The 13,538-nt window shown below is 41.8% G+C and overlaps 1 protein-coding gene across 1 annotated transcript; it reads left to right on the top strand.

The window, feature by feature from the left end:
* The first annotated feature begins 913 nt into the window (after positions 1 to 913).
* rspo1 (R-spondin 1) lies at positions 914 to 13,129 on the top strand. Its single transcript, XM_079163962.1, has 5 exons — positions 914 to 1,188; positions 3,382 to 3,576; positions 6,552 to 6,695; positions 7,125 to 7,349; positions 11,420 to 13,129. Exons 1-5 carry the CDS (start codon positions 1,092 to 1,094, stop codon positions 11,632 to 11,634), a joined length of 876 nt encoding a protein of 291 aa, XP_079020088.1. The 5' UTR covers positions 914 to 1,091; the 3' UTR covers positions 11,635 to 13,129.
* Positions 13,130 to 13,538: the final 409 nt, after the last annotated feature.

Genomic DNA, 13,538 nt, shown 5'->3' on the forward strand with positions numbered 1-13,538 from the left:
GTCAACCATAGACCTTTGCATGGGCCCCCCCCCATTTTTGCCTTGGGCGGGGGTCATGTGTACTCTTTGACCCCCACCTTGGCGTCTGGCCAAGAAAGAGTTTCACACATAACCCCAAGTAAAACTGCGGCTTGTTGCTTTTACACCTTAGTTTTTTTTCTGATCAACCAAACATATCTAATGTATTAATCTTTGAGCTTTAGAGGTGCTGGTTGACAGAATGTGTTGCCATTGGACAGAGCCAGGCTAGCTGTTCCCCCGTTTCCAGTTTTTATGCTAAGCTAATGGGCTGCTGACTGTGGCTGTATATCTATCATACTGGCACAACAGATGTATCATGCATCTCATCTAACTCTCAGCAAGAAAGCAATTAAGCTTACCCAAAAGGTCAAAGTAATCCTTTTATGTAATCTACCTGTAACAACCCTTCTCTGAAACCTGTTCCCCATCTGTCTGTGTTCTCCTCCTACTTTTTTTATTCAGCAGGTCCTGGTATCAGCAGACGTGGTGTCACACATAGTCAAGAACCTGCATCTGTCTTATTTCAATCTGCAAGCCTGTATTTTAGTGCTTTTCACACATACTTGTGAGCACAAGCACTCACTGAGAGGAAACCATCTTCCAACAGCGGGTTCCCTGCTTTCCTGACAGCCCACCCCAAGCTTCATGGGTTGAACCACCAGAAGTTCGACAATCTCCATTCCGGTCTTTCTTCCTCTTTCTCCACCGAGCAACCCCTCATCCCCCCCTCTCCATCCTACAACCCTGCGCTGTCTACTCCCTTTGCCAGTACTACCCCCAACCGTGATGGCTTGTTGCACCTCAGGCTTGTTTGGACTTGTAACTGCAGCATCACCCTCCACTACACAGACTTACCGACGCAGCAGCCACTAGAGTGAAAGATACAGAGAGACAGAGGGGAGGAAAGGGAGAGACAGACAGGGAAAGACAGCAGCACCACAGGAGAGAGGAGGGATCATCTGTCCCAGCAGCAGAGGGATCCACCTGTCCCACAGAGGAAGGGGGCCCCCCCACCTGATCCATCTGGTCGCAGGGGGGGACCCTGCGTGGCCAGGAAGGCAACAGGGACTATGCAGCTGGGACTGGTGGCGCTGGCAATGGTCTTCCTCAGCTCCATGGGTCACAGCGATGCTCTCAAGCTCTCCAAGGCGAGAAGGCAGAGACGGGGTGAGTTCTCTCTTTCTCAGTTTGTTGTGATCCCTTTTTTTCTTCCTCTTCAGCACTGCTGCCTTTTGTTTCTGCGGGCACAGTGGTGGTCTTGTAAACATTTAACAAGCAAAGTAAAAGGTAACATTCGGTTTATCTTCCCGTCATTCTTATTTGTTTTTCCTACAAGGGTTATGCTAGGTTCAGTGTTTTTAAGATCATGCCTCTCTCAGTTTATGTAAAACTTGTATGCGTATTAGGATTGTTTATAGAGAGGGTTTTGATAGATTCGCCTTCAAAGCCATCACTCTTGTTGTGTCCGCCTCTGTGGGCATGTAACGGAATGAGTACCGGACAGTTCTGATGCTCTGAATTGGACCGTGCTGCCCGTGTTGTTGTAAGCATTTCTCTGACCTCATGCAACCACAGAGATGGTGCTCAGCCCGACTTGTTGTATATCTCTGGCCTTAGAGCCTCAGTGCTGGTGTTACTGTCAGCTTTGAAATAATTCTTCCTTTACACACAAGGAGCTTTCAGCCAATGCCAAGCTCAGCCCAACCTCTACGAACCAGAATTCACTTAATACCATGCCTGGCCACAGTAACAGATGTGGTTTTATTAAAATCACACACGCTGGGAAAGGAGAACTGTCGTTTGTGTAGTAGAAATAGAATATGTTTTAAGTAGACGCACATGTATATGCAATGCTTCAATGCTGTCACAGTTTGTCATGTGCCATTGTAATGAGGACAGAAGGATTTGGGTCATTCACCATATATAAGCGTCCTCTACTCTGATATACAGCCTTTACATCTTTAATGTCATCAGATTTCTCTCTCTGAATGAGTTCAGTGTCATGCAGAGATCGTTGAGTAGCTTCAGACAGCACAAATTCTTTCTTTTTCAAAAGCACCACGTTTCACAAACAGTTTACAACACCACATCATCTGATTCATGCACTCCCCTCTGCTGTGGTTAAAGATTCCTCCCCATGGCCAATATTAGTTTTTCTTCATTTGTGATGGTGAGCAACAAGACCTGGCTGTAATTGCTGCATTTGAGGTTACCGCAACTCACGCATGATGCAATCTGTTCACGGGAGAACCCTTTTTAACACTTTTACCATCCGACGTATCTCTGGGAGGCGGGGCGGCAGATGGATTGCTTTGTGACAGTATGTATATTTAGAGCTGATACAGACCAGGAATGTAAATCATCTCCGACGACTGAGGTTTTGTCTCTTAATGGCTCCCTAGAAAAAGGATGGCCGCTTTGACACACTTTTCCTAGAAATGATTTAGATTAGTGGTTGCGTGTATCGGAACTGGTGAAACAATCTGGGATTAAAAGGAGGTGAAGTAAATGCATCTGCAGTGCATTTTCAGACTTAGAACAGGGAGATACTTGCTGTTTGGTACTACGACAAAAAATCAAAAAAACACTGGCAGTGTTTGATTCTTGGCCATGTCCGTCATTATTGCAGTTTTTCGATGCCCAGATCAGTTCTGACTCGCCCCAGTAGAGGCCTTGTCTGATGTTAGTTGCTTTATTTTGACCGACCCTTGCTGATTTTGACCGGCTCTTGCGAGGCTGTCAGCCATAATTACCTTGGTTTCTCCAAATGAAAATCTGTTAAGGATCTCCGGCTAGCATTTGAAGTAAACACTGAGTAACTGTTCAAACAAAGATGTTTGGCCTGGGCCCCGGTTAGATAAAACTGCAAGCATTAGCTCGAGCTTGTTGGAGCGATAAAGCACTGGCAGGTTTATGGCTGAACCTGTGGAGATGCCAGTAAAATATTAAAGTTCTCCAATGTTGTTCTATATATAGGCAGAATGTTGACAAATGCCCTTTTTATTTTCTTATTAAAAATCATATTTGGCTGGAAACAATTGATCTTTTTATGTGATAGTACAACATGCAGTTCTGATGCCGACCTAAAAGGAATACTTCACCCCGACAGTGACCATTTGTTCAATAAATGAATTACCCCGTGTTACCTTGAATTCTTGAAGTAAGCTTGGTCTTTCTCACATGTCTCCATGGTGAATGTAGAATCCCCAAAACAAAAGTCTCCAAGTCTCATTTATCCAGCCGTATGCCCTTAAACTGCCCAAACACTTGCATTTTGTTATGATATACAAATGATCATGAAGTATTCCTTTAAACTGACTGTTCCTTTCTCTCTTGTTTATTATGTTTATGTTTCCACAGTTAGTACTGAGGGGCCACCATCTTGCCCCAAAGGCTGTGACCGATGCTCTGAGTATAACGGCTGCATTAAATGTAGGCCGAAGCTCTTCATCTTCCTGGAGCGCAATGATATCCGTCAGATAGGTGTGTGCCTCGCCTCCTGCCCCATGGGATACTTTGGTATGAGGAACCCAGAAGGCAACAACAGATGCACCCGTGAGTTTTGCTTTGTGTAGATACACATCTGTGAACATCCAAATACATGCAGGCTGGAGCTCACCCGCTGGCAACAGCCTGCTCTATAAAAATCCCCACAGCTGATGTCAAATCAAGCAGAAGTGTAAACGATCTGTTTGTCTTTGGCTCATCATCTCCTGTTTGTGTACAATATGGGGGTATTTGGAGAAGTAGAGGGATACCCTGCTAGTTTCTTTGTTTTCTTTGTATATTTCCACTTTGCTGCACCACTTTTTATGTGTTTAACAAATACCTAAAATACGCATGCAGAGAATAGTGATCTACCAATTGCCGCACTCTTTATTCTCCGAAGTTATTTCTACATGTTAGTCCTCTTAATAACCAATCTGTGCTACTATTTGTCAATAATTATGAGTGAATACGAATGACCAATTGATGAAATCCTTCTGTTGCTGCTACTCATCCTGGTGCAAAAGGGAGAAAAAAACCCACCAAATCCAGCAAAGTATTTGCTGAACTGGAGGAATGTCAGTTAAATTTTTAATTGCAGTGATCTTCATCATTATCTTTATAAGCACATTTGGCTTATTTTGGAAGGTGGGTGAAGGATGACTACACTCACAGGAATTACCAAAGTTACTTAGTTGGTTCTGGTGGCACTGGTCCCGTACTGTTAGACGAGGCGTGCCAGCACCTCAGTCTGTTTCCCATTGCGTGTGGGCAGAAAACACGATCGGAACAAAATCCCAACAAAAACATCTCAATTGCATTGTTGTTTGTCTGTTTTTGAGAGGATGTTTGTGTTTTTTATTTGACCCTCATGTGCAAAGTTCATGCCAGATCTCAACCAGTTTATTATGCCTTCACTTTTACACATATTTCATTCTGGTACACCCTTACTAACTGTATCATAAGCAGTCTGTATAACCTTTTTTTTATGTGAGCGGGTCTAAAATGATCATCCTTTGCAAAGTAAAACATTTATTACCTCAATAATTAACTACAATTTTCAAAGTTAAATGATAATCATGGCTTGGTGGGCAGCGACTGTGCACAGCAGCCTGTTGTGATTTTCTGCTTAAAACATGCAGGCCATTCTTGTCTGTAGATGGTTTTCTTGACTGGCCATTCCTGCATCAAATAATACCTGTCAGATGTGCTAAATCATATTTTCTCTAAACCCGAAGCAGAGATGCTCACAAGTCATTATTTCAAGTCCAAGTCGAGTCTCAAACCATGTAGGCTACAGTGTTTTAGTTAAGACCAACTCAACTGAGACCAAGACTTTGAGGGGTTGAGACCGAGTTTAAGACCAGACAGTGTGAGTCCCACACTGCATGACACCCTTAAGATATAATGTGGAACATGCAAACCATAGGCACTCCTCAAACTGATCTGAAAAAGAATCTGGATTTCTCCACATTCACGTCTTTTATTGCTATACTGTATATACAGTGGGCCTATAAGTGTGCATGTAAAAGTGCACCAAGAGAAATGTCTTGATAAAATAACCAAAAGGCATTAGTGAATTCTGAGAGGGAAACAAATACAAACAAACAGGAGCTCAAATCAACTTCCCCATCTTTATTTAAGACTCTCACTCAACATTTTATAAGAATGTAATATTGATATCATGTTAATAATACATACATGATTACATAGTGTAAATAATCCAGTGCCTCTTAAATAGTTACAGGCTCTCTCCCTACCCCCATACACGTTTTTTTTGTAAAAGAATAATTCATTTTCCAAAATGCAAAATGAACAAAGTGAAAATGTTCACATTTTCTTTAGATATCGCAATAATATTGTTATTATTGCTATGATAATAAGAGAGGGAATGACATTCACCTCAGACATTTTCATTAATGTTAAAGTGCCAAAGAAAATAACATTAAATGAAATACAGATTGCACACGAGTCCCAAACCTCGAGTCCAAGTCAAGTCTCAAGCCTTTTGAGGATGAGTTCTACTCAAGTTTCCAGTCACTATGTGTGCAACTTAGTGCAAAGATAATTTTCACTTTCATCAAAATATTGGATAATTTACAACAAATTCAACCCCGTCCCGGTTTGTTGCAGAGAGGTCGGAATTTCCTCTGCCAATTCTTTGTGGAGGCCCTCAGTGGCTAACCGTGGTTATTATCCAATCATCTGACTTCATACATATCATCCCAGAATGTCTTTTTCTCAACATTTGACTTGCATTATAGGGCTGCACACATCAGTACTGTCAAATTTAGTTGTCAATGGTTTAAAAATAGTAATTGGGAGCAGGAGGAAAGAACCCAGTGAGGATTCAGTGTTCGGTCATTTCTGACCTTGGCATCGGACCAGCTGGAGAGTAAACATTCTGACTGTGAGTTTAGTGCACATCAATAAAGTGAGTCTACATCTGAATACATTTCCATAAATAGAAATATTGACAGGAACCCACAGATTTCCATCGTTCTCGGCTGTTTGTCATGAGAATAAAGATGTGCCTTTCAAGATGAGGCCAGAGCTTTTTGGGGTCTTTTAAGATGTCTGCTTTTTATCCTCCCGTGCTTGTAATTATCCAAATTTCAAGTTGGTTTTTTCTTAAAGATTTTAATGAGTGTGTGGTGTGCAGAAACTCTTGGGAAACCCACTGAAGCGATACACTCCTGGCTGCACTCGTTCACACCAGCTTTAATAAAAAACAAGGCCTGTGGTGCATGTGTTTTTAAGAGAAGAAGAGTGGTCCTCTCTTTAAATAGACAATGTGTTGTTTAATCGCTAATAAATCTCTCAGAGAAAATAAAATCCAAGCTCCTCTTGTTCTCTCTCCGGAGAACCATTTGCTTTTCCAGCCAACAATGCAATGAATAATCCATTCAAAGAGATTTCTGTGTTTCCAGTAGAAATTTCTCGAGAACAAGATAAAGGATCTAAAACTAACAAAATGAACACGGACACAATGTGACTAAAACTGATATGATCCTTTCATTTGATCCTCTCTTTTTGTCTTTCAGAATGTAAAATAGACAATTGTGAAGCGTGTTTCAATCGCAATTTTTGCACAAAATGTAAGGAGGGCTTGTATTCACACAGTGGGCGATGTTATGTCAGCTGCCCTCCAGGCCAGCGCACCGCCAATGAGTCTATGGAGTGTGTTGGTGAGTGACCTTTGACCTTAACTGTTTACTCATTTCAAAACTTTAGCCACAGCATTTCTTAATGTTCCTATAATGAACCAGCATGTATTATGTCTTCTCTTGATCTTTCCTGTCTGTTCTTTTCTTTTTGTTGTTCTTCTAAATTCGTAAAAGATCATAAGTGAGAAGATATATCAACGTCACCCTTAAAAACTAGCTTGTGTTGGAGCGCAGTGTTCTTAATAGGCATTTGCTTTGGTATATTTTCATTTTCATACCTCTGAAGTAAAAAAGATTAAATTGTATTCAGATTTGGGAATAGCTTAAAGTCATTATTCTGAGCTAAAACTGCTGAGCTGTAAAAAGCAGATGTGAAGGCTGTGAAACAAATGTGTGATGTTGGAGCTGTGGAACATTCACTCACTACCTCAGTCCCCCTTTTTTATCCAGGTCAGCGTCCTGAAGAGTGTGAACTGGGCGAGTGGAGCGAATGGGGTTCCTGTATGAAGAAGAACAAAACATGTGGATTTAAGAAAGGCTCGCAGTCTCGAGTCCGCGTGCCCCTTCTGCAGGTCCACCGCCCAGACACCTCCCCGGCCTTTGTACCCTCACAGACCTGTGCTCCACAGACAGAGAGGCGCAAGTGCATTGTGACCAAGACGCCGTGTGTGCGAGGTAAACACAAATACACACACTGCCGAAAAACAGATACATTGCAGAGAAAGACATCTAATTAAAAAGTACAATTTAATCACGGATAAATTAGGTGACAGCACTCAGATTACTGATGATCAAGCAATAAAGTCCATGTGCTTCATGAAACACCTCCACCAGTTCATACGATGACTGATGGAACCATTACTCAACATCCAAAGGCCTGCACATCCGCTAGCGTGTCTGCGACCTGCCGTATGTTGATTGGGTTTGGTTTGGCTGAGCTCACAGAAGGATACAGAATCTCTTGACTTTGCAGCGTGTAAACAATAAACACTATCTACGAGCCAAGCAGATGAAGGGCGGGCATTACGCACTGCAAAGCTGGACAAGGATCAGAGCTAGAAAGAGCTATTTGTTCTGACGACCATTGAAGCGTGAGGTTTACACGACCATGACATGTTTGCTTGGGCTCTTATCATCCACACAGCAGCTTGCCCTCCAGCAGGTTAACAGTCAATGGCCATCATCAACTTTCACAACAGCTTCTTCGTCACTCTTGGCCTTGATCACAGCTAATAAATGACAGATCTGGCCAATAGGTCTGGAGTTTATTGGAAGAACAGTGCAACAAAAACAACAATGATCCTGGTTATTTGCTTTTAAATATTTTGTCCTTAGTAGTGAGGACATATTTACAGGCAGATGTGTTGCGATGTTAAACCTTATGGTACACAGAAATAAGAAGTAGTTGTTGTTCTATGAACCTACACTCATTTACAAGGACTAAGAGAATTATAAACAAGCTGTATTTATAGCCTTTATTGGACGGTTGGACACTTTGGGGATTTCGGGTACGGCAGCCACATTGCGCAACTATATTTGCATGGTGTTGGCGACTGTACAGATGTTGCAACATGTAACAGATTGCCTGCATATATGTGAGTAAACATGTAGGAGGCTTGCATATTCAAGCACCATCCTCTTCTCTGGAGCAGTTCTTACAGGGATCTGAGTCGAAAGAACAGAACATGATCTGACATTGTCCCATATAGATCTGTGGTCATGTCCGGAGGGAAGGAGGCTGGTGTGGCTTGTAATTGCTCAGCGATGAGCAGGATCTTCGCTGGACAGGCTGTGACAGCACAAATTGAGAAATTAGAAGCAAATCTCCTCTGTCCGACGCCTGCATCCTGGAAAGACTGTTTTCCATGGGTTCAGAAGAATAATTATCAGTGAAATATAAACTGCCCTATGGAAACTGCTACGCAGACTGCCAGATTTCTAAACTTGGAGCAAAGGTAGTTCATTTCAGAAAGGCAAGGATGTTATGTGAGGTGTCACCTGACGAGTGATGAGTCATGGAAGCTTTTTGGATTGTTAAAAAAGTTGCCTGCTGTTGTCGAGGAGATTTTGTATGAAAATAAGACACGTACTAATGCCAAAATGCACAGGAATGAATTTTCCTCAGTGAGGTAATTCATGGGTGATGGTACCGTGACTCTGGTGAACCAGTTCATGTGGGTAAACTCACTCTGTAACAAAAAAACAAAAAAATGAGCGCAGCTGTGGATTCATCTGTGGGAGTTGGCTGGCAGGCTGGCTATATAAAACACAGGGGGCAGACATTGTATAACATTAGTGATTTAGTGGTCTGCAGAACTCACGCTTTGTGTTGATTTGGCTGCAAATTTTTCCCCCTGTTCCTGAAGCTCTACAAAAGGGTCTCACGCGAAAACCTTTCTGGATGTGTTATTGCATTTGTCAGGCAAAATTGTTTAGCTTGGATGGAGAGGAGGTACAATCAGAGCTGTCATAAACTGATGGAGTCCCCCACTCTTGGCTCCATTTGTGATTTGTTAGAGTAATTAAGTCCTTACACAGTGAGCACATCAGCTCAGATGCGTGAGTGTGTGTGAGGACTCTTCACTCATGCTTCACTCTCGGTCATTGTGCCTCATTGATAGAAATTGAAACTATTACGGCTCAGTAAGAAGTGCTTGTTTGAATGGTGGCCATAACAACCTCAGCAATATGTCTATTAATTAAAGACAACACATAGCTGATAAACATGCTGGACATAATATCTTCTGATACGATTTGAGTCCAACTCACCAAATTACATCACCAGTGTTTTCATGATTTTGTCACTAATGGCTCTTGAAAAAGGTGAGTTATTCCTGTTTGCGCACTACTGTGTGGGACTGAACCTTCACGTTTTCGGTCGGAAGGGAAGCGCTCGTATTAAGCCTGTCCACGTCCATTCATTCATTCATCCATCACCGCATAATGATTTTCACTGGCTATGTTGAAACACGATTGGGTGAAATTCGAGAAACATTGTGAACCTTTTGTTTTTCTACTTTGCGCTTAAACCAAAGAATCATAACTGTTTGTACAACAAGTTTAAAAATGCTGGTAGAGAAATAAACACAGACCTTCAGTTAGTACTGCGCAGCAGTATACAAACATGGTGGCGCCATAAGCCCAGCTCTTGTCAACTGCGTAGTGAACACTGTCCAGCCCTTGGCATGTGTTCACTCAGTTTCCAGGATGTGCAGAGACTCAACGCACAAGTTCATAACAAACATCCTCCAGCGTAACTACACTCCCTCAGCTATACAAATACTTTTGAGTGCAGCCTAAACAATAGCCATCTGACACTAGACGCAATGTCCATTTCCACTTTCTGACTGCTCTCCACGTCCTTATGGGCCATTATTGGGCTCTCGACAATGTCTAAGTCATTATACCAGAAGTGATTTTAAAGTGATTTATGTGACAGAAAATGGTGTCACTTGACTGTCGTGAGTGCTCTTACAGTCTGCATTTTAAAATCAGCAGCACAACTAAGCTCTTTACTCTCTTTGATGGGTTTACGTGTGGAAGATAACCACACTGTGATGGATGTTTGTGTTTAGAGAGCAATTATACTCTTAAATGTATGACAGGTGTGGATCCTAATGTGCAAAAGAACCAGCAGAGAGCAGATGGGGGGAGTCTTCTGTGTGTGTGTTTAGTGGAACAAGAAGGGAGTAGCTGTTGAAATAGAGTCTGCAGTCACGAGAGCGGCTCTCTTCGGCTGTACTGAGGCCCAGTGGTGCTTTCAGCGAAACGCAAATGTCAGTATGCGCACTGTGGACAATGACCCCTTCCCCACTTCCTACCCCCCTACTTCAGGTGCCCTTGCTTTGACCGCACCCATCTGACCTCGGCCTTCATTTTGATCTTAACTGCACACCTGTTAAGGAGACTGCATCTAGTACGGTTTTGATGCTATTGCTGTGACAAAATATGTCTCCAGACATACAGAAATGTAAACACCTGGCAAAAGTACTAAAAAAAACGCTTCTGTGGTAGTTCCCAATACAGTAGGTTTCTCCAGGACCACATTTTGCCATGATGCCATCAGTGTTTCAGGTACTTGGTCATAAACTAAAGTAAGTGTGATCTGATGTTGGCACGAGAGATGAAGGCTAAGGATTTCACCAGCGTTAGAACAATTCATCCTGAGGGGAACTGTAATGGTTGCCAAGATATTTCCCTCAAAAACACAATGTGGAACTCATGGTAGCGCTAGAGGAAAAGTCATGGGATTCAGCCTCTGGGGACCATGAATGTCGGTGCAAAACTTCATGGCAATTGATCCAACAGTTTTGAGATATGGTGGACAGATTGACCAACTAATTTGGCTAAAAACGACTGGCTTCCAAATGTTTAGATATAATATATTATTTTATCCTGTTAGGTTTGTTTATTATGTGTTGAATGCTTGTGGCACACTGGTCGCTGCTGTACTAAACATAGCATTATGTTGCCATTTAATAATAATGCTGGACTAGATGTGCGTGGTTCACACACATGGTTGTTTTGCCTGTATTAGAAACCACATAATCACAACCACAAGCCCTGATCCAACACACATCCCTTATTATCCACTCTCATCCCTCAGGAATCCACGTTTTTAATTTTGTTTAGCCAAGCGGAGGCACTTCTACCTACAACATCTGGTGATGACAGATATCCTACAGGAATTTATTTGAGAAATGGTATGAAATGTAAACAATATTTTCTATGCATTGTCATTTCAGACAGGAAGAGTAAGGCAGACCGACAAGATGATACAAACAGGAGAGAGAGGGAGAATGCACGCGGGCGAGGACGAGAAGGCAAAGACGGCAGAGGAGGAGGAGGAGGAGGAGGAGGAGGAGGAGGAGGAGGAGGAGGGGGAGGAGGGGGGAAGAGGCGAAAAGGGCAGAGCAGGACCACCACTGCTCCCAGCATCACAACCAGCTCTGTCAGCTAAACTCCATCGCCTGCTGGATGGGGCTGAGAGCAAAACAGAGACAATGCCTCATCCAGCAGCACCAGCCATAGACAAAGATCAAAGTGATGAAGGAATGGATTAATGCTGCTATGCATTTGTAGAAGATGCAAAGAGAACTGGAGAATTGCTGCAACACAAAAGGCTTCACTGAGCTTTTTGAATAGATGAACATATCTGGAAGATACTGGTGTCTGAGTGTTGTTCAGAAAGAGTTGATGATTTTCACTCCACCGTGAGGGATCACTGTTGGACTGCAAAGCCACGTTGAAGATTGCGGTTCGACGCGGTTCTTGACGTATTAGTCACGCCTTGAACTAAGAACCGATTCCTGTGCAGCATTCAAGCTGGAAGTCTGATAAGGAATGAAGGGTCTCTTTCGTCTCCTCTGGTCTATGATGTATTATGTTCCAGTCCGATTTCAATCACAACCTGTTCTTCATTTGTTTTTATGTTTTGTGAGAAGTAGCAGATGGATTTTTCTCAACGGCCGCTTTACGTGATGTAAAGACAATGAATACTATTAAGTCTTTGTACCTTTATGTCCTGTTGTGAGATGAAACAAAAAAAAGAAAAGGCACTGGAAATCATTTGTGGTTGTTGAGGACAAAAGGTCTTCTATACAGTGTGTTATTTCAAGGAAGAAATTTGTAACAAAAGAAGCCGAAGAGAATATTTAGGCGAATTACTGGCTCATTTTCCTCTCCGTTTGCCATTCGATAGCTTAGTTGTTTGTTCCGAATTAAATTTAGCTGTTTGTATCAGAAAATAACTGACCATAAAACGAGTATTTGCATGTGTACAAGGTTGCATGTGTTTGCCTTTGTGCATGCAAACGTGTGTGTCTGTGCGTGTGTGTGTGTGTGTGTGTGCGCGTTTGTCTCGACCTAAAGTCTGGGTGTTTGTGTACTTTGTATGCATTTCTGCACGGAATCAAGTTTGTCAACGGAACTTAGCTGTTTGTACATGCGTGTTTACGTTTGCACATATGTGTTAATATTGGTCTCATAGATTGAAAGAATAGGTTCTGGAATACACAAGGAGGGAAATGTAAATGCACAGCGATATATCAAATATGCAGTAACTACAAGCCACTGATAATCATATAAGCCATCAAATCATCAGCTGCTCAGTAATCATGTCTGTTTGCAACAGGGTCTGAAGATTTTGCACATCTATGTTTCCTACTGCTCAAGTTTCAGAACAATCATAGCAATTTACACATTTGTACTCCAAAAGCTTCATGACATTACAGATACATAGAAAAGTTGTTTTTTTTCCTAGAACGTTTTCCATTGGGTCTGTTTGCTTTACACAAGATATTAGTTTCAGGAGAAGTTACACGCTACGTTATTCATTCATACTATGGATTGTGATACAGAATATTTCAAACTGTGTTTATCATACAATTATTAGATTCATCATGTATAGCTTATTCTGTGAAAGCCTAAATAAAGATCAGATGATTGGAACTTCAGTCATACACTGATTTTGCTATTAGTTTGTTTGATTTCAGTTGAAATGATTTTGTCTGCAACTGATCCAACGTTTATTCATCCAGAGTGGATTCTTAAGGTATTCTCAGTCTATACTCGTGCCACATATACACTTGTATGTATTGTAATGAGACATTTTACACATAAGGAGAAATTCTTATCAAGACTATACTGTGTTGTGGATCATTTTGTTTTACAATTCGGGTTATATTTCTGCCAATTATTTCTATTGGTTGTCGTAACAAGTTCAATGCCCCATACTGTAGAAAGTTACATTTCCAGCTTGCTGTATATTATCCCGCTTATTACATGTTACTTACTGAAGAAAGCAATAATTCGACACAAATCTTTGAAAGTTATTTTATTGAATTTAAAATAAATTGACTTTTC

Source organism: Pholis gunnellus (assembly GCF_910591455.1).
Source record: "Pholis gunnellus genome assembly, chromosome: 8".
In the NCBI taxonomy this organism is placed as follows: Eukaryota; Metazoa; Chordata; class Actinopteri; order Perciformes; family Pholidae; genus Pholis; species Pholis gunnellus.

Excerpts from the sequence above, each read along its gene's own strand:
- rspo1 (XM_079163962.1), top strand. The coding sequence starts at position 1,092 with ATGCAGCTGGGACTGGTGGCGCTGGCAATGGTCTTCCTCAGCTCCATG. Across the intron at positions 3,577-6,551 it reads AGGCAACAACAGATGCACCC|AATGTAAAATAGACAATTGT; the intron begins GTGAGTTTTGCT and ends TTTGTCTTTCAG. Across the intron at positions 6,696-7,124 it reads TGAGTCTATGGAGTGTGTTG|GTCAGCGTCCTGAAGAGTGT; the intron begins GTGAGTGACCTT and ends TTTTTTATCCAG.